Source organism: Toxorhynchites rutilus, chromosome 3 (assembly GCF_029784135.1).
Source record: "Toxorhynchites rutilus septentrionalis strain SRP chromosome 3, ASM2978413v1, whole genome shotgun sequence".
In the NCBI taxonomy this organism is placed as follows: Eukaryota; Metazoa; Arthropoda; class Insecta; order Diptera; family Culicidae; genus Toxorhynchites; species Toxorhynchites rutilus.
The window spans coordinates 95,630,777-95,654,480 of record NC_073746.1 but is presented as its reverse complement, the minus strand read 5'-3'; the positions used below and the strand labels follow the sequence as shown (position 1 = coordinate 95,654,480).

The 23,704-nt window shown below is 38.8% G+C and overlaps 1 protein-coding gene across 1 annotated transcript in view; it reads left to right on the top strand.

The window, feature by feature from the left end:
* Window positions 1-18,768, top strand: part of LOC129780393 (netrin receptor UNC5C-like) — a 403,924-nt gene extending 385,156 nt beyond the window's left edge. Inside the window, exon 11 of the mRNA XM_055788611.1 lies at window positions 1,660-18,768. Within this exon, the coding sequence (XP_055644586.1) occupies window positions 1,660-3,032 (1,373 nt within the window). The 3' untranslated portion in view covers window positions 3,033-18,768. The remainder of the gene's footprint in view (window positions 1-1,659) is intronic.
* The last annotated feature ends 4,936 nt before the right edge of the window (window positions 18,769-23,704 follow it).

Here is a 23,704-nt window from a genome sequence, read left to right as displayed (position 1 = left end):
TATGAAAGGTTATATTTTCCAACAGGATATACAGTCACGGTCGCCATTAAGGATTATGAGATAAAATGAACTGAATCGGTCGCCATGAAGGATGTTCATTCTTAATCGCTTGAGCTCAGTACACGGATTTCGGATAACGCCGAGAATAGAGAAAGCTCAATGTTCTGTTTGTGGGTTTCTGAACTAGACTGTGAACTTATTCTCTAACTTACAAGCTAACTTCTCATGTGGAACAATTTTCTTGCCGTGTTTATTTATTCTCTGTTTGGGTTTGTTTTTCTGTTTACATTGTGTTGTTATTATGTTATGCCAAGCGTCGAGTGGGGTGTAGTTTATTGCTGCTAGTTGAAGGTAGTAGAACGGAAAATATTTGGCAACGTTAAGTATTGGGTAATTTGTTAGTTGGTGGTATTTCCATGAAAAACACTACGCGGAAATTCCATAAGGACTATTACATCACAGGTAGAAACGTTCGCTTACCGTGTTATTATGAGAGTTTTTTATGTAGAAAGCGAAAAAGTGTTAGATACGGGTGTGGTATGCGAAAAGAGTGGTTATGATTATTTAGGATGTAGGCAGGAAAAAATTGATTTGAAATTGGGGTCGAGATGTTTTTAGATAGGAACGGAATTTAGATTAGCTTCCGCACACCTCGAAGTTTGCGAAACACTATTTCCAGTCCAAAAACAGATTAAAATGCTTGAGTGGCCAATACAGTACCCATACCTCAACTCCATTGAGCATCTATGGACAATTGTGGATGAAAAAAATTACTTTGGATTCACGGAGAAATCTTAACGATTTTTGGACGGGTATGCAAACAGCGTGGGATGCAATTCCTCCACCAATGTTGCATAATTTGGTCGAAAGTATACCCAAACGATCCATGGAAGTAATGGAGAATCATGGTATATTGTAAAGGAGTAATGGATATATTATCTACGAACATTGCTTCATTTTATTATACTGTTTTTTTTTTATTTCCTAAGCAGATGTTTGAAACAAAAATGAATCGTAGTAATATAAATTTGTAAATGAATTTGATAGTGAATTTTCACAAGAAAACTAAAAGTTGGTTATATCTGTGATACAATCGCAAAGTAGACTGCTGGCTCTGTAATTATTTATTTGAAATTGCATCTGAATCACTTCTCAATGGATGAATTAATATGTTTAAATATTGCTGAAAGTTTTCCTTGTTAGTGTGAAAGTAGATGAGTATCAAATTGTTATTAACAAAAAATTCAACAACTTGACCACTCCACGCGGAAGCAGAATATAAACTGATGCTCTTGGATACGTTTACATCACAGGAACCGAATGCGCAAATCTCCCTTTGCTCGAGCGCAATAACAAGCGAGCATTCCATCATAACCATTCCATGCGAAAGCAAAACTGAAACTAAATGGATTGCCGAGCTGGCATCTGCTTATATACAGTTTTGTGTTATTTCAAAAAAGTTATTAACGTTCAAAACCTTGCACTCCAAGTGCTACGCTCTCTTTTTCGAAACTTTGACTTACTCCCCAGTAAAAAAATGAAAAACGTAGTCCTACGTCAAAATTATCCAGCATACGGAGCGCGACGAATTTGCTTTCCTGCGGAGCTGTGATTTTTGTGATTTAAATAAATTAATGCGATGTCATTCTTTCGTTCCAGCGGGCGAATCAAACTACGACCACGCGCTGCTGGGCAACTCCACCCTCCCGGCGGCGATCGATCAAACACCGATCGGCATTCGGGCGGCTGACTACACCCAAATGACGCTAACCCCGGCCGGTACCCTGATGCGCCTCAACACCTACTCGGTGGCACTTCTGATACCCGAAGGAGCCATCTCGAAACACCAAAAGCAGAACGTGGTCCTTTCGATCGTCAGAGATGACAAATTCTCCATCCAAATCCCCGGCTCGAGGGTAACGTTTCTCAGTCCGGTGGTGCAGTGCGGTCCGTCGGACACCAAGATCCACAAGCCGGCCGTTCTGAAGATGCCTCACTGCGCGGAGAATCTGTCCAACTGGCAGTTCTCGCTGTTCTACTCGCCGGACAGTGTGAGTCGGTGGAGCGAAGTGGTTACCATCGGTAAGGAGAACATCAACACGCCAGCGTTCGTGCAAATCGACAAGCGGTACGCGTACGTGCTGACGGAGTCCTTCGGAAAGTACGTGCTGGTGGGGGAGTCGGCGAACGATATCCAGGAGCGAGTGGCGTGCAAAAAACTGCGAATGTTCATTTGTGGGCCTTCAACGGTGCCTGAATTCTCGGATGTTAGCATACGAATCTACATCGTGGAGGATAATCCGGGGGCTGAGGAGCGGTGCCGATATTGTGAGCAGGAAATTGGAGGTGTTTTGCTCGGGAAGAGCACGGTGCTGTATTTCTCCGACAACTGTCAAGATCTGAGTATAGATATCAAGTGTGTGGGAGGTTGGAAGGCGAAACCGTTCGGGGATCGCCAGGTGATCCCGTTCTCGCACGTGTGGAACGATAGTAACTCAACGCTGCACTGTAGTTTCACCCTGAGTCGGACGGAGCACGACAAGTGTGACTTCAAGATCGACGTCCAAGCGATCCAGGAAAACTGCGCCTTCAACGTGACCCCCTCAACGCTGAGCATCTCGTCTTTCACCCCTCTCTCGAAAGACGGTAGCAACTGCCAGCACTCATCAAGTTCCTTCGAAACAATGACTATCTGTAGCGTGGGTTCGAGCTCGGCTCACAGCGAACACAATGTGATCAACACGGACAAATTTCGCCTCACCAAGCCGATGAAGAAGCGGCTTTGCAAATGTTTGGATCCACCCACGCAGAAGGGCAACGACTGGCGCATGCTGGCAGCTCATCTCCATGTGGACCGCTATCTGGCCTACTTCGCAACGAAACCGTCGCCCACCGATCAGATCCTCGATCTGTGGGAGTGCCGGAATCGGGATCTGAACGCCGTCTGCAATCTGATCGAGATCTGCCGCAATATGGGCCGTCACGACGCGGTCAGCATACTGCAGGAGATCCAAACGCCGTCGTGGCTGTAGATAGGAGTGTGATAAGCTGCATAGAATATACGTAACGTTTAAGTGACTAGGAAAAACTGAAAACATTGTAAATTTTCCGCTCCGTTTCTCTCTGGTTTCTCTCGATGGCCAATCGGTAGCGTAAATTTAAAACTATCCCGACGCGGTGCAAGTAGCGCGATTTTGTTTGCCTTGGGGCCCATCCAATAACCGGTAGCCGCGCGGTGCGCCATCGGCCCGATTGAGAAACTCTAAGCAGTTTGCCGCCGACAGCACACATCCAACGCTAATATAGGTCAAGTCAATCTTCATAAATATTTATAAATCATTATCTCTATCAAGCTCAGTTGGTGTATTCCCCCCGTTTCCCGGCAGTTCAACTTTATTAACAATCTATCTTCACCCGCGATGCAAGCAGCAATTTTCGCGCGCTAACAAGAGTGGTGCGCGCCACGCGGTCAGAAAAGTTCGACAAGAGAGCAACAGCATCGCATCGGCTGTTATTATTTAAATTATTGTTCCACCCTGGCGATTATTGCCCCAACTCGAAGCCGCTTTCGCAACAATACGTAGAGTTCGCGCGGTGGTTGTCTATACGGGCATCAACACTTGTGCCGAGGGTCCGCGCAGGACACCCCCTGCTCATGGGCCTGGTATTCCCGGCTGAAGCCAACAACTCCCTTCCGATAATGGTCGGAGCAAAAACAACCGCCTGCCCTGCGCTCAACTAACGAACGCGCAACTTTCAATTGCCACCAACCAAGCACCTCAACTTTACTCTCGCTACAGCAGCATCACGCCCCGGCATCTATTTCGCTCCCAAGAAACCCGCCACTGTGTACGATGACTACGAGCAGTTAATTGAGTATTGATAGCTGAAATTGATTTTATTTTACGAGATTTGCCTATCCCGCCCGTACTCGATCGGTTCGAATCTTTCCTGGCTCGCGGTGAGCGAGGAGCGTGGAAGAGGGGTGGTGATGACGGGAATTGGCTTTACTTTGTGATTGAGATGTATTTACTGCGGACCGAGGAATGGGGCATCTATGGATAGCTGTAATTTGATTAGGTTTTTTTTATCTATCAACCAAACTAATTGATTGTGTGCCGCTCTGAGCAGCGCAAAAACAGACCACCGTTAATTTGTTGTTAAGCATTTTGCAATATTGAGCCGCTCCTTTATTATCGAGATAGAAAATGCTTCGTTCGATGTAATGCAATCAGTGAACTCGTCAAGCAAATTGACCTCGAGCTGAAAATCAATTTTGTTTTCATCGGTTTAGATATTGTTCCAATTTCAAATTTATTCATTTTTCAAGGGTCCATTTCGACTGCTGGTAGAATATCAACATACCAAGTGTACAAGCACGAAACCGTGCGATTTTTGGAATGTGAACCGCAGCGGGAGATTGATGTAAAACACATTCAGCGGCTTTCGACGGCTTCACTAACTGCCATTACTATATTTTTATAGACGAATGCAAGATGAGTACAAGGTGCAACTGTTTGGACAGTAAGCGGATTAGAGGGGCGATATATAAAGACAGAATTATGGAAAACGGAAGAGGTGATGTTTACCTGAGCGAGCGGAACAGAGAAGTTGATCCCAGACATCTGAAATATTGCATTTCCCGATAATTTGGGTGATATTCGAGAATCCGCAGCTACATGACCGCAGATTGGTTTTCACGTATTGGCTCACCTGATAGTACATTTCTTATTGCCTTGCTTCCTGTGCGCCTTTCAAAAGCTTATAAACGGTATAAACTCTAAAGTGCGCTACACATAAAATGTCCCGTCACCGTTCGCTCAACTATTCTCTTGGACTTATTTTGCCGACGTCGAGGTTGCCGTTGCTGGTGTACATGAATGCGACCATATGATTTCCATGTGAAAATATTAGACATATCATTCGATTACGTTGACTTTACGGTGACGGAACGTTGTACGTGTAGCGCACATAGCGTAAGAATACGCTGGACGGCTCTCCCGCGCGGATTTTGCAAGCGCATTTCTTGGATGGTTGCGAATTCGCCAGAATTCCCACATGTGCTTCCAAGTGGCGAGTTTCCAAACGTCGTCCCTTTTCGTTCGCCTAGATCAGGGTTTCTCAAAGTGGTCGATATCGACCCCCTGGGAGCATTTGACATTTATATACTTTTACATCTATTTATTGACGTGGGACTACGTCTAACCGGAATATATGGGGGATAAAATGAAAACCTAAATACAGAACATACAGGAAAAAATGAAAGATTCCAAATGCTTATCACTCGAACATTTCTTACTGGATCGGAAATATGTTTGCATCAATTGATAGGGAATATTTCTACGCTTCTATCGCAATTAATAAAATGATACTTTTCATTAGATAAACAATTGAATAACTGAAAAATGTTAAGCGTTATTTAAACGCCCTAACTGCCGCATTTTGATTTTGAGCCTTGGGGAAATCGGCATTGCAAATATATGAAGGTATCGGGACTTTTGCTCTCACCGAAATATGTTCCCTAACACAAACTTCAAGACCAAACAGCGTTGGAGAGATCGGCATTCCAAATACATGTAACATTTTTGTTCCGACTGAAATGTGTTTTGCAGACTTCAAAACGAAGATGTCTGGGGAAATCGGCTCAGCAAATAAATGCAAACTGCGAGTACTTTTGTACTCGCTTGCCTTTGTGCAAACTAGAATATGTTTCCTTAAAACGGTCTTCTGGGGGTACTTCTGCACTCGCATTTTTTTTTTTTGCACTCCGAAAAGTGTTTTCCTAACACGGATTACAAAAGCGGGTACGAACACCACACTTTGGCTCGGTTATTCAAGATTGCATTGAAGGATATGCCTTCATATCTTCTGCTCACTGAATTCCTACGCATACCATTTGATGATTAGGCAAGATGTTGATAACCAATTGCTGCGATGACGCCTATTGATAAAACATTATGCGTTCGACGTACATGTCAAAATCGAAACTGAGTGCCTGAAGTTCATCAAATCGAGCAAGTTCGCGGTTCGAGAAATACGCACATTTGAGAGATGCAAACTTCAGAAGGGAACGTAAAATAAAATAATCGTTTGATAATTCTTCCGTTCACATATTTTGTCCTAGGCATCATACCAAACGTAAAAGGACTGTCATTAAATTTACTTGTAACGAAGAACATAATCTATCACAATGCATGAATTGATCTTATATGTAATTATACAATCTTTTTACTCACAAAGCAAATATATTGAATTCAATTGAATTCGGGAATTTTTTCATTCAATCAAAAATTCAATCAATACAAACAAATGATTGCTACGCTAAGATAGCCCCACGTCAACCTTGCGGTTATATCATAGATATAACCTACCCATTTTTTTTTTTTAGATTTTTAAGACAAAATGATCTCAAGTTAACCCGATTAACCCACGGTTCCCAGACTTCAGACTTTGATAAAGCATCCAGATATCAAGACCGTCCTTTGTCTAGACCAGACTTTCCGCACTGTGCCAAGATTTTTCCAGATTAAAAAAAATCTGCAATCACATTTGACTTTATTGAGTTGGTTTAGAAAACTAGTTTACGCTAGAAACAATTATTCTAAATGGCATCACTAATTTCACCGAAGGGATTAGGAGCGCAGAGCACTGATAAACATGCTGGTTTCTACAAAATATGTAGTAAAGACATACATTGTCTTGGGGGATTGACGAATTTCTTAAAGCATGCTGCGACTGAGAAGTACAAAAGCGACTGCTGTGATCACGAGTATTCTCGGATATGGTCAACACGAGGAGCCCATTAGTCATTTGCGAAGCAATCCGTTCAGTTTAATTTCCGACGAATCGACGAATCTGTCGAAAAAATAGTCACTAGCCTTGAGGTAGCAGTGCACTGTTTGTCCGGAGGTCAAATAATTGGCACTTTTTGACAGATAAAAAGTTTGGTTTGAAATTTATACAAACAATATTTGGTTTGCCACTCTTCAATAATCAACAGTGGTAGACAATGTCAAACATCGAACATGGAAAAAACCGACTGAAATATTTAAGGTAACCTAACCATGTACCGACAGGTTCGGAGAGCAGACCAAACAAATATTTTAGGCATCCAATATTTTTAGGCAACTGCATATGCTTGTGCTTGTCGTGTTTTGTGTCGAATATATTGATCGAATTTCATCTGTTAAAATGAGTCAAATATTTGACTTTGGTCAAACAGTGTATGAGCATCCTTAGTAGCCAGAATTAGCTATTGAAATACAAGTTACCAAGTTATACAAGTTACCGAAACGGATTCTAGAACGTTGTATAACGAAATGGTTTCGTTGTTCAAAAGGGACATGGCAATGACTATGACTTCTTCACCAGGTAACTCACTTGGCGCATTGCTTAAAAGAGATTGTTCATCGCTTTTCATTATGAAGAGTATTTGCTATAGTTCTGGCTTATGCTCTTCGTATGCGTGTAAGCATATTCCAGATGAAGTTGAGCAAACCACTAGCTGTCTTAGAAGCAGTCCCTTGCGGACTACTGAGTGTGATGAGATTCAGAAAATTCTTGAAATTATGCAAAGAGTGCTTGTCAAATATGATTCACTCCGAATCTGCCTTAGATTTCTGAAACATATTAATCTTGTTGAGAACGCCTAAGTGGTAGACTAATATTTATTTGACATTTTTGTCATACATACTCAAAATGATTAACTTATTAGGTGAGAGTCCTACCGATTCTTCGTTCGAGGATTTCACGATTTTTCCGCACGGTATTGGATATTTTTTTCTTAAAAGAGTTCATGCAAACGCTAAAACATCTGAATAAAAATGCGTTTGATCAACAAAATACATAATACATTTGACTCGGTTATGATAAATCTGGCCATGCTGGACCATGCATCAGAAGAAAACATCAAGCCATTATACGCTTACTGGAAATTTTCCTACTCTTTCCAGAGGAATAATTCAGCCAATTGATGAGGAATTCAGAGAGCTGCAATGTTGATTTTTCAAACTATTCTCCGGATGTAGTCATGTTTTGGGGTAAAGTTTTTGCCACAACTACCCGTAGTGGTGGAATGGCATTCCCGCAATTAAGAAAATATATGCCAAAAATTTACTGAACACAGAGGAAAGTGGTTTGGTACACATGTCTGCAGCCATCAGGTTTAAGTATAATGCGTCGATATATGATGAGAAAAAATAACGGTTAAATCATGTTTTACAGTGTTGATTGATTGATTGTGTTGAAATATATTTTAAATTTTGCAGTTCTAGTCCTGAGAAGGGCCCTTGTGGACAAATTCAATCCAAACTCCTTCTTCACCTGCCCTGAGAAAGACACTTCGTTGTCATTACTCGTCAGCAAACCGTGTCCGCTTCCACACACATCAAACGACGTTCTCGTGATAATGTTCAATAAAATTCTCAATTCAATATAAAAAAATCCAGACAAATCCCGACTTTCGGTTTTCTAATATCCAGATTTCGGTTCAATACACCTAGCAGTTCTGGCTTAACCCTTGATAAGGCTGTAGAAAATTGGTATGGAATCGATTCAAACACATTATTCTTGATAAAAAATAAATTATTTAAAAAGTTGGAAAAATTTGTGGTAATATAGTTGCCACTGCCCGTTAACCACAAAACCACTGCTCACCGATGCCTTTTAAGCTCATTTTAGCTCGAGTGCAGCGAAAACGCATTTTTTTTTAAATAGAATTGGAACAGAATTTTTTGCCGGCGCTCTGAAATCGCGTTTTTTTTTACTTAAAAAAGATTATGTACATACATTACATACAGTACATTTTTAGCAGCCCTAAATAATTGAAGTATTGCCAGATACTTTTAGAGGTCTTTGCAAAATATTGAAATAATATTCGAAGTGCGGCAAAAAAAATCTGTGGGTGACAATATATGTAGTTGTTACGGCCTTATAACATGTTAATCAACCGCAGTCTCTAAATTAGTAAGAATTTTGTATGAATAAGACAAAAACGAGAAATAGATTTTTGTTTGAAAAATTTTATTATAAGGGTCTAAGGTATCACTTAACTCTGGAAAAGAGGTCTACTGCCCAAAATAGTTTGAGAACCCCTGGCCTAGATCCATGCCGATTATTCCATTTCGATTTTTACTCTAGATTTCTCGTAGTTATTTTATATTTCGGCAAGCTGCCTCACTAGAGCCTCGCGACAAGGCTGCCGTCTTAGGTGTTGTAGACACCGCATTTCATAGGTCAGCCACCCGTTCCGGGTCAGACGATGATGCACACCGCCCCTAACATGGAGGACAGACGCGTGCAGTTCTCCTTATCAGTCTCCATTCCACCAAAGATACCATCGAAGTTTAAACCCGATCTACCCAAAAGTAGCTCGTCCCCCTCTGATACCACTGGTAAATTGATATAGGATGGGAAATAACCAAAGATTTTCAACCGCTCTAACAGCCGCTTCTGCCAACAACAACTGCGATCATTTGTAGCAACGCTTCTGCCTCATTTACCGATTTCCGTTTCAGCTTTGCTTCCGAAAACCTCAAAATGTTCACTTCTCACCTCTTCATCCGTGTTTGGTTTTTTCGGTTGTAGTTAAAACTATCCGAACCTATCTGTGGACCTTTATTTCATCAGGTTAGTTGGCTCGCAACATTAATCTTGTTTGGCACCCTAGACCGTTCGGATAGCTGCGACCACCTGACGATTTCTTCGATACGGAACGATACGAAAGCCTTGTACTTCCGTGGATCGGAGATTATCCAAGAATGAAAGGTGCGTGAATCCATCCGGTAGAACATCTACGGCCACCCTCAATAGGATCCCAGTCATAGGATCAGTGGTGCCACGCTTACTTTCGCTTGCACCAATGTACAATGTATCCGACACATCCTTAAACCTTTCTGTTGGCATATTCAGTCATCGAAGTGGTATGGTGGTGTCTGCAGTTCTAGTGAATCAAAAAGATTCATGATGCAGCTGAACCCTTCACTACACAGTACTGATCTCGAAACCGTCCATGCAATGAATTAATCTCACCTTGCAGGACATCTTCTTCGAAGATGTTGGTACTGTCCAAATAATTATCCTCATAATCCTCTATTATATGCCGCAAGTGACGTTTGATAACAATGTTTCTCGGTTCCGGTTCCCGGAGAAGCACCTTACTTATGACCACGTCCGATTTTTCTTAGAACTGTTCAACAAAATCTCGAGCGTTTACTTACTTTTTTCCTTATAATAGTGACTTTCGACCGAACATCCAAAATTAATTTTTAGCACATGTTTCGGCATCCCGATTTGTTACATCATATGAGCCTAAAAATAACAAAAAATGTGCTACTCCCCCTTGCTGGTATATCATTAGTATAATCACCCCTACTCTGTATTTGGATCGATTCGAAATATTTCGAACAACTTGATAAATTTCCATTCTGTCTTCCGTTAGAGTTATTTTTGCATTTCGTTCGGTCTGTTTCTCTTCGAATATTAAATGGGCAAAACGTTCGAAATAGGGAATGCGAAATCATAACTCGAACGAAATAATGGTTTCGAACGAAATGGAAATCCGTCGGAATACAGAATACATGTTATAGCAATATAAGACCAATATGAGCGAGCGAAACAAAAGACACATTCCAAATAAGCACGAATTCAAGCTTTTCGCATTTACACGTTCCAGACCGAGAAGGACGTTTCACGTTTATGTTCTCCTTTTTACTCTTAGAAAACAAATTTCCTATTTGGATTTCATACATCGTGTTGGTGATGCAATGATGAACGCAGGTGATGCATTTCACTGGAGGCGGCTCTTGCCAAAGCATCTGTGGCTGGTTAACTATCAGCACATGGAGCAACTGTTCAGAGAGCTCGAGCCAGCGCATCAACTTGTCAGTTGGGTCGGTTAACAATTGATCAGTGGCGTCCTTCACAAACATTGCTGCACTTGGAGAGCGACTAGCTACGAAGATGGCGCAGTCCATTACGTAAACTTCATTCTCAAACACGAACCGCTAAGCTTGTTGATCATCTGCTCGAATCTGAAGTGGCTGGTGAAAAGAAACCTCCAAACCAGACGTGATGTTCCCGGAATGAGTTTATCTCTAAATGTTAATTAGTCCGATCGTATCCGATCCTTGGAATTCAGCGAGACAGCTTTCCCTGTGCCAAGCGAAGCTTTCTCGATTTCTTCTTTAGTTGAGCTTGACTCTTTCTTCGTTAAGTTGTGACTCCTGATAATGGACTATCAACTGCCTTACTGTCTCTTCCAGTTGGGGACTCATCACCGATTTCAGAAGATGGTGTAACTCTTTACTTGACAACCCGATACACGAATGTTGTCCCACAAAACCAACTTCATCCTTCATCTTGTGGTCCGTAAAATGTCCGGTCTAGTTTCGAAAGAACCGGAACCGGATCGCCTGGTCGACCGATACGCGATTCTAGTGGTGCTAACAATTGAATATCCCAATGTCCAATCAAAATCATCCAATTCACTGTAGTTTTCGACTCAACGAACATCTGTCGTTTTTTCTCCAGCTCTATCGCATTCACACCTTCATACCTTTTTGTGCTGGGTTCCACCCAGGGTTGCCAAAAATATTTTTCAAAAAACTGGAAGATTGCTCCTTAAAAAAACTGGAAGAAAACTGGATCACGTGAAACCGAGTCATTTTAAGAAAATCGGCTATGATTTATCTAAAATGACTTTTTTGCCCCAGAGCTGCAATTTGTCACAGTCACTGCATATATTTGGGCTACTATGACGACCATTGCAACATTACCACCAAACGACGTGCAACAAAATATAAACCGACAAAACAAATTCCTCACTCTTTGATGCTAGATAGTTTGTCAGATTGTTTTGACCATCAAAGAATGTTGCAAGTCAGCGCACTTTGATCGTCAAGACAAGAAATACCATGTCACCTGATATAATGGAGGTTTACACGTTTACCAGGATGCATTTGTTCACGTTGTTACCTGAATACCATTCTTATATAAAATGCTAAAACTTCCAGGAGGACAATTGATATAACTGAGTCTAAACGGACTTTCAAATGCGTGATTTTCGATGTCAGGCAGAAATTTTAACGAAAAGAGAAATTTCTTCATTATGTCAGCATGTGGAGATTGTTCAAGTTTTGGACAATTATATATTCCGTTGCCTAAATGGTTTGCAATCGCTCACACGTTATCGCGTGTTCACCATAGTATTTACTTCAGTAAATACAAGAAGCAACAACCGGAATGAAAACCGAAGCTTTGCTCGATGAAAATAAAATGCAATCTGCGACAATCATCAATTCATTATGGACAATTTTACCGCCTACTTGATCGGTCAAAGCGTATTAACAAAACTCTGTAACAGGCAAATTGTTGCATCGTACTCTGTCAGTCACCATTCGACCGAGAATTATGTCAGTAGGAAGTGACTAACGTGCCTCGTCAGTTGTCAGTGACATTGATGAAAAAATGCAGCTCTGTCCCTAACCCTATGTTACGTTTGACGTTTCTGCGTGGTTTGTTTCGGCTCTAATTCGTTAACATTTAAAAAGGGACATGTGTAAATTGCAACGAATGTGAACTGAAACAAACCGCGCAAAACTGTCATACTGACGTCTCCGTATATTGATCTATTGATCTATATATTGGAACACCGGAATAATTTTTATTTAGGTCGTACTTGCTATGTTATAATATAGAAGATAAAAAATATTCCTGAATTGAGCATTCAAGTAGGTCACGTTTAACCTAGGTATATCGTTGTAGCTGAAAATAAACAATGTTTCGGCAACCCTAACAGGAACGAATATAATACCTCGAAAAGGTTTGGATTAGCATAAGATACGATGTAAATTACCAAAGAAAAAAATCCTAAACAGCTCTCCTACACTATTATTTCAATACTCAAATAAGCACATCCAATTCCAAAACAACACTGCTCAAGTATTACTTCCGAATTGAATTTATCAAATATTGATTTTGAAATGCTATTTCTCTCCATTTCTTTTGTATTATTCTTTGGTATTCTACTTCATATAGCAGGCTTGTCTGAACCAAATTCTAGTATCAATTTTGATCAAAATGAGGTATTCCTAAATATTTCCTCCTGAAAATATGCATAGTATACGTACTTGCCAAATTAACACTATGGTGTATATGCAGTTTATGCGAAGTATGCATTATCTATTTTTATTACGAACTATGCGTCAAATAGGAGAGTTTAGACTATGCGTAATACTTATGCTGTTTGGAACTAAAAATCCTTTGAGTGAGCATGAGAAACTAATATCCAATTGATCTAAATGGAAACAATGTTGTTTGGATTTGATATTCATGTCAATTAAAGTCAATGGAAGAAATAGGCTCTATGATCATCTGAACCTTATAATGTTTTGTCGGAGTATTTATACATTGTAAATTTAGTTAACATAAAATGGGTAAAACTGAAGCAAACATATAAGAAACTGGATAAAACTGGATAATTTTCCAAAAAAAAAACTGGAAGTTTTTAGGAGTGAACTGGATGACTGGGTCGAGAAAAAAACTGGAAGAATCCAGTGTAAACTGGAACATTGGCAACGCTGGTTCCACCGCATAGTACCGGCATAAAGCCTGTTTCAGTTAGTATTTGGCCGCATAAAGCAGGACATTTCTCAGCATAGAAACAGCGAACAAAAAAGGGATGTCATTTTGTGGATGATTTCATCAATTTTAAGGAAGAAAAACATCGAAATTATTCGTCAGCTGTTCAGATAAATTTTCGAACTTGTCGAGTGATACCACCCATCATTTTCTGTACAGTACTGCTGTTAACCTATTTGCTATCTTATTCCATTTCTCCATTTGAGCTGGTTTTTCATGGTTCTGCCACATTTTTTTAGTTTGCCTTTGATCATTTCCAATATCTCTCGTTAGGTCGTAATGGCAAATTGCCAAGTCAGGCCAGAACTTCACCGGACCTTTGAGAGATCGAGTGCCAAAGATGCCAAAATCCTGTTCTGAAGATACTTCACACAACTACATCAACCTACGAACAAATTTATCTGCGTAAACAAATTTGAACCTACCCGCAACATCCCCTTTACGCTTGGCAAGGTAAAATTTATTTTCGGCTCCGGTCCGAAGTGCATTTTCACGTATGTTTGAACGTCCATCAAAATGCATCCTTTGTACTTGGAGTGCTCCCGTGGCCGAGTGGTTAGCGTCCCACATTATCATGCCGGGGGTTCGGGTTCGATGCCCGTTCTGATCGGGGGAATTGTTCGTCAAAGAAATTTCCTCCGACTTGCACTGTGGTCGCGCGTATTCATGAGCTTGCCACTCCAGAATACATTCAAGGTGTTTTATTCGGCATAGAAATCTCAAATAAGTACTACTAAGGGGCTGTCCACATACCACGTGGACAGAAAAAGCACGATTTTAGACTCCCCCCCTCCCCCTCCGTGGACAAGCGTGGACATTGACTATACCCCTCCCCTGTTGTCCACGTGGACATTCTTCCATGTATTTCAATTGAAAAAAGGAAATAATTGCATTGTGCCTATACCGTTTTGTCTCAAATTTCGAACACTTAATCTTTTTTGGTCATTAAACAGTGTCTCATTATTTAAAATGGTACTTTTTCGCGAAATTAATGTGGTTTTTGGATACAATAGAGCCTTTCTCTCATTTGGCTACCATAAAAATTAATTTACAAATTCATATTCATGGTGAAAAACTAAAAATATGTTTGATTACATTTGTCCCAAAATGCATTTTTTTTTTAAATCATAACTTTTGAGCTACTAGACCGATTCAGATGATCGATATATCAAATCAAAGCGAATTATCTATTATTCTTTGGGAAAATATAACATTCCCAAAAATTTGGATATTGTGCTGCAAAACTTGATTCAAATTCCGAATTTGCTAACGCAAACATTTTATCGCTGGTTTTGACAGTCACTTTTTTGCAAATGCTTAGTATTTTAAATTATATACAGTATCGAAGAATATTTTTTATTCAATTATTGAAAATATTAAAGTTCAGTAAATTTACATTTAAAAATGAAGTGTTCGGAATTTGAGACAATACGGTATTCAATTTTAAATTAGTCTTACTTTGTATTTGGTGTTTTTGAATGATAAAAAAGAATTCAAGAAAAAGCATGTTTTTTTTTGTTAATGGAGACTAAAAATCTTTCGATTCATTCGTCTCCGCAAATCACATACTCAAAAAATTAAGTAGGCAAAAGTTCAAAAGGTTCTCAACTGTACTTCGTCCAGCTACAGTATCTCAACTTGACTATCGTTATCAGCCCAATACAAAACCTTTTCCGTCATCGTTGGGAAAATTTTCAGAGGACGCGTTCCATTCCATATATCGGCTAAGAGCGCTTTGAAAATATGTTTTATTAACAAATTCCCAGCAACCATTCTGCATTGAATATCCAGATGATTTCTAGAGTGCTTATGAGACAAAATGACACTAAACAATTCTCTTTCTTTCGATGCAACGCAAACTGATTTACTTTGGGGGCCTGCAACATTGAAATCGTTTTACTCTGATGATAATCTTAAATTGAAAAAAATAATGCCAATGGGCTTTATTAGTACTAACGGTTGTTATTTTTTTTTTCATTCATTCATTTATGTAGTATTTATTACACCTCCTACTACTAATATATCTGAGAGTTTGAAAATATGTGGAATCGTTGGCTTCAGGAAACGCTCGGTAATGGCAATTGTATGAAATGGTGGGTCAAAGTTACTAAAACAAAAATTCGTTCTTTTTTCATCCCATTTGTTCTAATGCGTATGGAAATCTGTTCTATCATTTATGCTATAATCCCAATATTATAACTGCCCAAAAATACCTAATCCTTCAAAATCGGTTTTCGAAAACATTCGAAAGAATCAACGACAAATACATATTTGCTTTTTTAATGATTTGAACGTGGAGATTGTTTCCAACGCAACACACAAAACCGCCATTGATTCCATCCGACATTAGGGTTGCACTCTAAAAAATCCTACTAAAATTACAAACATTTCTTCGGTGACTTCAAAGGACTGTACCACAGTCAATAGTGCCTAAAATGCTCCAATTTGAAGAAAAATATCTTCAATGCGTTTAATTCCATAGAACGTAGATTTGTCAAGTATAATTACAAATATAAAGCATTGTGACTTCGACCATAACATTGATCGTATTAATTGGATTTGCCTCTTGGCTATGGTGCAGATGTTGTAATCTAATCCCGGATTCAAAGCCTCCTTGAAAAAAAAAACACAACGGTCGTAATAACATTTGCTAATTCACAGAAATCTCACATGTAACATCCTAATCTTTCGTAGGACAAAGTGATCCTTAAAAAATTGCTCTCCGGTGCTGAGCACACCTAACGCAGCTATTTAAAAGATAACGTCGCAAAATGTATGCTAAATTCGGGAAACATTTGAGAACGAGGGTACTGCCCATCAGAAAAGGTGGACTGAATCTGCTTCTTTCAGTACAGAGTTCTACGCATGAACTCTGTTTTTGAGTAGGTATTATAAAATTTTGTATAGCACTCGTTTCGCTAAGTCCTTCTCAAATTATTTGAAAAATCCTCTAAATATTCCGTTCATTTCATCATGTTATCAACATTCCACATGTACTCTGCAGATAGAAATGTATCAGCAGTTCACCATGTAAAATTTACTCTCACGTAGACCTGGACCTATAACACAGAGATCAGTTTATGCTCAAATATGACGTAGCTTAGAAGTTGAAAACAATTATCTTCTACTACCAATAGAAGCTTGATCGCTCACCGAATTGTCTTAAAAGTTATCGATCTTTATCGCTCCTCTCGCCACTAGCGATCAAGAATAGCTCTCCAAAACCAATCGTAGCTGTTGTTCCGTGATTTGAGTTTAAAGTTGAAACCAAGGAGCGAAAATGTTACGTTGGACGTTTTGACTGCCCGCGTTTGCACATTGGACATATTACGTTGCACGATAAGAATTTGAAACTAACTACTAAACAACAATCCAAAAATCAGCATTTCGTTCTAAAGACAGATTATTATTGTTATCACCCGTTGAATTGAACTGAAATCGATAACAACTACTGTAAGAAACAAAAACTCAAAACGACAGAAGTACGACTTCGTGTTGTTTTGACTGCTTTGTTACTTCGGACGTTTCGGGCATCGGAGGAAAGTGGCGTCGGGTGCTTAAAACCCGAATTTGTACATTGGATATTTTTTGTATCGGCGATAAAAAGATGAAGAAAGTAGATACGTGAACGATTGTTTTTGTAATACATTCAATGATTGAAGACTATTAGCGTGCATCCATTAACTCGATTTGTTTACATTTGTTACATAGGACCTTTTCAAAAGTTACGCGAGAAATATTATTTTATGATTATAACATTGTAATTTGTAGAAAGAACTACAAACCTTCCATAAGCTCACATGGCAAAATTTAAAACCATCACTTTCACCGCAGCGCCGCCTAGGTGTAGATTTGTACGTTAGATCGCCAATAAACAACCCATCTGTAACAAAAAGCTGCCAATTGCTTCTCGATGCGATAACTAGAGGCGCTGCAGTGAATAAAAATAAGCGACCAAGTAACAATTGACGAATTTACGTTGGATTTACAATCAGATGGCGCAGCGAGTAAAATGAGGATGTTTTGTTTTTTTGGTATGAAACTCGTTCAAATTTTCTAGAAGAATCAGAATTTATCTTCAAATTTCCTGGTTTCATGTATTCTTTCCACGCTGAAAAGGTTAGAAAATCATCATTTTACAATGTGCTATGTACATTACGAGGAATGGCTTGTTATAAGTATTGTAACTTTAATTTTTTTCAACTAAGTAAACGATGAATAGGGCGTTTTGCGCTGCAAATTGTTCTCGTATCGGCCCCTACATAATCAATGATATCAGCCAATTTGATGTGATATCGATTTCATCGCAGTTATCCATATCCGGTATCAATATCATTATCAATATCAAGTATCAATAACCGGTATGCATCATCAAACATAAAATTTTCGAAGATTATCTATGACTTTGGTCAAATCGCGTGTTGAAACCATCGTAAATATACAAAACTCCAACTTTCTTACCATATACTGACGACATTCAATGGCTGAAATGAATGTAAATTGAAATAAAATAAATAATCACCACCGAATCTTGCTTTTCAGTGCGTGAAATAAACATACACCCTCACTTTTGTGGTTCTGAGTTCTAATGTAGATGTCGCATGAGCTGATTCAGCATTGCGTAAATTCGTCAATTGACGAATCGGTCTGATGCGTTTCACCGGAAACGGCTCTTGCCGAGGCGTCTGTGGCTAGTTGACTATCGGCACTTGGTGCAACAGTTCGAAGTGCTCGAACCAGCGTTTTAATTGGTCAATGCGACTCTTACGTCCCGTCTATACAATCGTTTACCTTTCCGCTTGGGGGTTCTCTCGCTCACCGCTGGGGAGCGCTTGAATCGTCCGACAGTGTTCCCATCGGTGTCGCAACAAAACCGGTTGGTCTACACCTGGATTATACTAACTAAACCCGTAGCAATCAATACTCAACTATTGCATCGTTGCACAGACGGTTCTTTCCCCCAAAAATACGACAAATCGAGCGCAAGCTGCAAATAATACCACAAACGAATGTTGAGAAAAAAAATTGTTAAGACTGAACTTGTAGATAAAAACAATAGAAGAGAGAGGATTCTAAAACGAAGCATATGCATATTCTTATATAAAACAAAAAAAAAAACTAAAAACGAAACAAACAATTGTCAAATACCAAATGAAAAAAAAATGGAAAAAGAAGAAGGACAAACTGAACGGAGCGAATTTTTGGTTTCAATCGTATATATCTGTCCATCACTGCCATACGGCTCTATACTCGTTTTTAGCTATACTTCCAACAAGTTATTTTGTGTAAATAGATCATTCGAAAAACGTATAGGTTCATCATGATCCAACTGTGACACCCTTTTCGATAAGTAGTTTATTTAGGAGTACCCAAGTGATACATGTAATATTTTGAATATTTTGTTCCGCCAGTCGAGGAAGAATCTGTAAAGATTGCGAACGAATTTGAAGATTATTTCAAAAATAATTACCGAACTTACGAAAATGCCTTCTACTTCCCGTGTATACTACTATAAGTTGAATTGTTTTTCAAGTAAAACGAAGGAAATTTACTTAAATGTTTGTTTTTTCCCCTCTCCCTAATCTCACAATTTCAAATTGAAATTAAGTCGTACTATGGTTATCTTGTTTAAGGAAGTCTTTACCGGTTGAAAGTGAAAATTGCAAAAAATATATATGCTACCAATTAGATGATACACATTTCCTAGAAAAAAAAACTATTCCAATTCCTATTATTGACAACAACTCTCGATACAACTCATTCGTACGGAAGTCAATTCCAGGCCACCCTGCCCCACTTCTCCCAACGCCGCCGGCAATGGTGGCATACGAATGGACAAAGTGCCAATGGCGAGCGGAAGCGATGAAATCGCCCCACCATCGCGTGCATTTCTACGGTCATTCTGCACTGCCATTAATTATCACGCATTTCCGTCGACACATTGGAATAATCGAGATCAACAAACAATTAGTCAACGGCGGAGTACTCTCATCAACACGCCGCTCCAGATTATGGTTAACATTTATATAAATATACAACTTTTATTTTTCGAACCAATAGTTCAACCCGGCAAGCAAGCGGAAACCGCAAAAGCGGAACTGCGTGCGGAACAATAAACTGTCGCTGTGAAAAGAAGAGGAAAAAAAACTACAAAATAAAGCTGCGAAAAACAAATAAAATCTCACAAAATGTGAGTGCGGAAATGTTGTCAATAGAATGTGAAATTTATGTTTGATTGTTCTGTAAATATAACAACAATTTATGCCAATTTGAGTGTGTTTAATTATTGCTACCGAGCGGAAAATTAATCCGCGAGCGAGTCCCCGCCATCTCCAAACAGGAAGGCGTCACACTAGTAGGAAGTAAACCAGTTAGCGACACCCCCACATGAAATATTGTATTCTGTGTTCCATTCCTCGTCTCATACCGTAAGACGTCGCTGTTCCAGAGATCCCATCCACCTCACATTCGGCAAAATGCAAATTTTCGCTGGAGATAGCACTTGTAACCCGCTATAACCCAATAGTCATCGGAAACAGTAAACGATACCTTAGCATCTCACTCGCATGATGTAACAAAATTATAGGATTGCCGAGAAAGCGAATACGGAAACAGAATCGGCATTAGGCTATAGTAACGTTTCTAGCGACAAACAAAAGTGATGTGCATTTATGAAACACACAAAACTAGTTAGTAACGCTGAGGTGTACGTGTGAATATTAACTGTATGCTTGAATATAAATATGGCAGACATAGATTTTAAAACCGAAACACCACGGGGAAAAAAATTGGTCACACAAAGCGGAAACATGGTGTTTGCTAGAATCAAACAGCAGGATGTGAAATGTGTATTTAGAGAAAAAAGCAGCAAATTGTAGATATTTTACATGTGTAACAAATTTATGTATAGAGTTTAAGGTTACAAAATTTATATATTATACACCTATGGAAGTATATATTTGTTATAAAATATAACCAGAATTATACAAAATGTGCGTCAATTATTTTGAATGCGATCCGAAATTACTTCTTTCCGTTACTTTGTCTTGGACAATGGTTCAAGTGAGAAATGAATGGCCACTGGGGTCGATGCCGGTTAAAAACATAAACGATAAATGATTTTGGATGTTGACAATGTCTAAATATAGTGGTTCTCAGATTTTCTTGGAAAGTGGCAGTTTTGTTCCTTTTCGAAAAATATTAGACCGGTTTTTTATTTTTATTTTATTAGGGTGCCCTTTTTCTTTTGAGGATGGCCCGAAGAATCAGTTTTCTCCTCTTTTTCCCAAGAATGACTTTTTTCGAAAATTGTAATCTTTCAACTACTTAACCGATGGTTGTTGACATATCAAATTAATGCCAATGAGTCAGTCTTTCTCGGAAAAATGTTACAATTGGAAGAAATTTTTATTTTTTTTTTTTCTTAACTAGGCGAACCTAGCCAGAAAATTCACCTGCCTCCGGGCTTCTGAATACCAAAGGGGGACTAGGCTCTGCAGAATGCACGAATCTGCATGCACGTGCTTTTCAGTCCGAGGAATTGTCGGACAATCGCGCAGGTGCTAAGGATGACCGACCTTTGGATGCCGGTCAATTCCCTCTCCATGTTCAACATTTTAAGCGCTTCCAGAAGTGTTTTCGGGACAATTCAAATTCCAGATTAGAGCTCAGAACCACATAGTGATGATGTTTGTTTATTCTACGCACTGAAAAGCAAGTTTCTGTCGTGATCATTCATTTTATTTCTATTTAGAATCATTTTAGCCATAAACTGTCATCAGTAAATGGTAAGAAAATTATATTTTTGTCTATTTGCAATGGTCTTAATACCCGATTCGACCAAAGTCATAGATAATCTTCTAAATGTTTATGTTTGCTAGTGAATATAGGTTATGAGTACTAACTTCCGGACATCTTTCAGAAGCTCAAACTGTGGATAATGACGATGCAATCGATATCATATTAGGTTGGTTGACATCATTGATTATGCAGGAGATTCCTTTCGGCCGATACGAAAAGGATCTGCCATATTTAAAGCGCAGAAAATGCCACCCATCATTTTACATTGTTTCATTTATAACATTTGACGGATGATTCGATACAAGTATTATAATTTACATTTTTTCACTAGGTAAATGATGGGTGGCATTTGTTGCGCTTCAAATATTGCAGATCCTTCTCGTATCGGTCGAAAGGAGGCCCCTGCATAATCAATGGTATCAACCAACTTGATATGATATCGATCGCATCGTCATTATTCACAGTTTGAGCTTCTGAAAAATGTCCGGAAGTTAGTACTCATAACCTATATTCACTATCAAACATAAACATTTCGAAGATTATCTATGACTTCGGTCCAATCGCGTGTTGAGACCATTGTAAATAGACAATTTTCTTACCATTTACTGGTGACATTTAATGGCTAAAATTATTTTAAATAGAAATTAATGAAAATAATCACGGACGAATCGCGCTGTTCAGTGCGTTAAATAAACAAACACCCTCACTTTTGTGGTTCTGAGCTCTAATGTAGATGTCGCATAAGCTGATTCAGCTTTGCGTAAATTCGTCAATTGGCGATCTAACGCAAAACGTAAACGGTCGGTGAGACATCTGGATTATGTTTTTGAACTAAGAAAATGATCAAAAGGTAACCAAATCAAAACACGTATGTTTACTTCCGGACTTTCCAAGGTAGTTCTCACATGCAAGAACCATGCATTTTTCTACTTATTTTTGATAGTGCTCTCGAATTTCCGTCTTTGATTCAACCATTGTCAATATTTATACAATTTTCACTACTGAAAGAGATAATAAAATAACATGTTATATATAAAAATGCGCAGAATTGAATTTCTTAAAAACTCATCGCAATTAAATAATCTTTCATTATTATAACATTGTAATTTATGGAAAGAACTACAAACCTTCCATAAGCTCATATGGCAAAATTTAAAACCATCATCACTTTCACCGCAGCGCCACCTGGGTGTAGATTTGTACGTTAGATCGCCAATTGACGAATTTACGTTGGATTTACAACCAGATGGCGCAGCGAGTAAAATGAGGATGTTTTGTTTTTTTGGTATGAAATTCGTTCAAATTTTCTAGAAAAATCAGAATTTATCTTCAAATTTCCCGGTTTCATGTATTCTTTCCACACTGGAAAGGTTAGAAAATCATCATTTTACAATGTGCTATGTACATTACGAGGAATGGCTTGTTATAAGTATTGTAACTTTAATTTTTTTCAACTAAGTAAACGATGAATAGGGCGTTTTGCGCTGCAAATTGTTCTCGTATCGGCCCCTACATAATCAATGATATCAGCCAATTTGATGTGATATCGATTTCATCGCAGTTATCCATATCCGGTATCAATATCATTATCAATATCAAGTATCAATAACCGGTATGCATCATCAAACATAAAATTTTCGAAGATTATCTATGACTTTGGTCAAATCGCGTGTTGAAACCATCGTAAATATACAAAACTCCAACTTTCTTACCATATACTGACGACATTCAATGGCTGAAATGAATCTAAATTGAAATAAAATGAATAATCGCCACCGAAACTTGCTTTTCAGTGCGTGAAATAAACAAACACCCTGACTTTTGTGATTCTGAGCTCTAATGTAGATGTCGCATGAGCTGATTCAGCTTTGCGTAAATTCGTCAATTGGCGATCTAACGTACAAATCTGCACCTAGTCGGCGCTGCGGTGAAAGTGATGATGGTTTTAAATTTTGCCATGTGAGCTTATGGAAGGTTTATAGTTTTTTCCATAAATTACAATGTTATAATCATAAAAGATTATTTGATTGCGATGAGTTTGAAAGAAATTTAATTCTGCGCAATTTTATATATAACATGTTATTTATTTACCTCTTTCAGTAGTGAAAACTATAAAAATGTTGACAATGGTAGAATTAAAGAAGGAAATTCGAGAGCACAATCAAACACAAGTAGAAAAATGCACGATTCCTGCATGTGAGAACTACCTTGGAAAGTCCGGAAGTAAAATATACGTGATTTGTTTTTGAGTTTTAGGTTACATTTG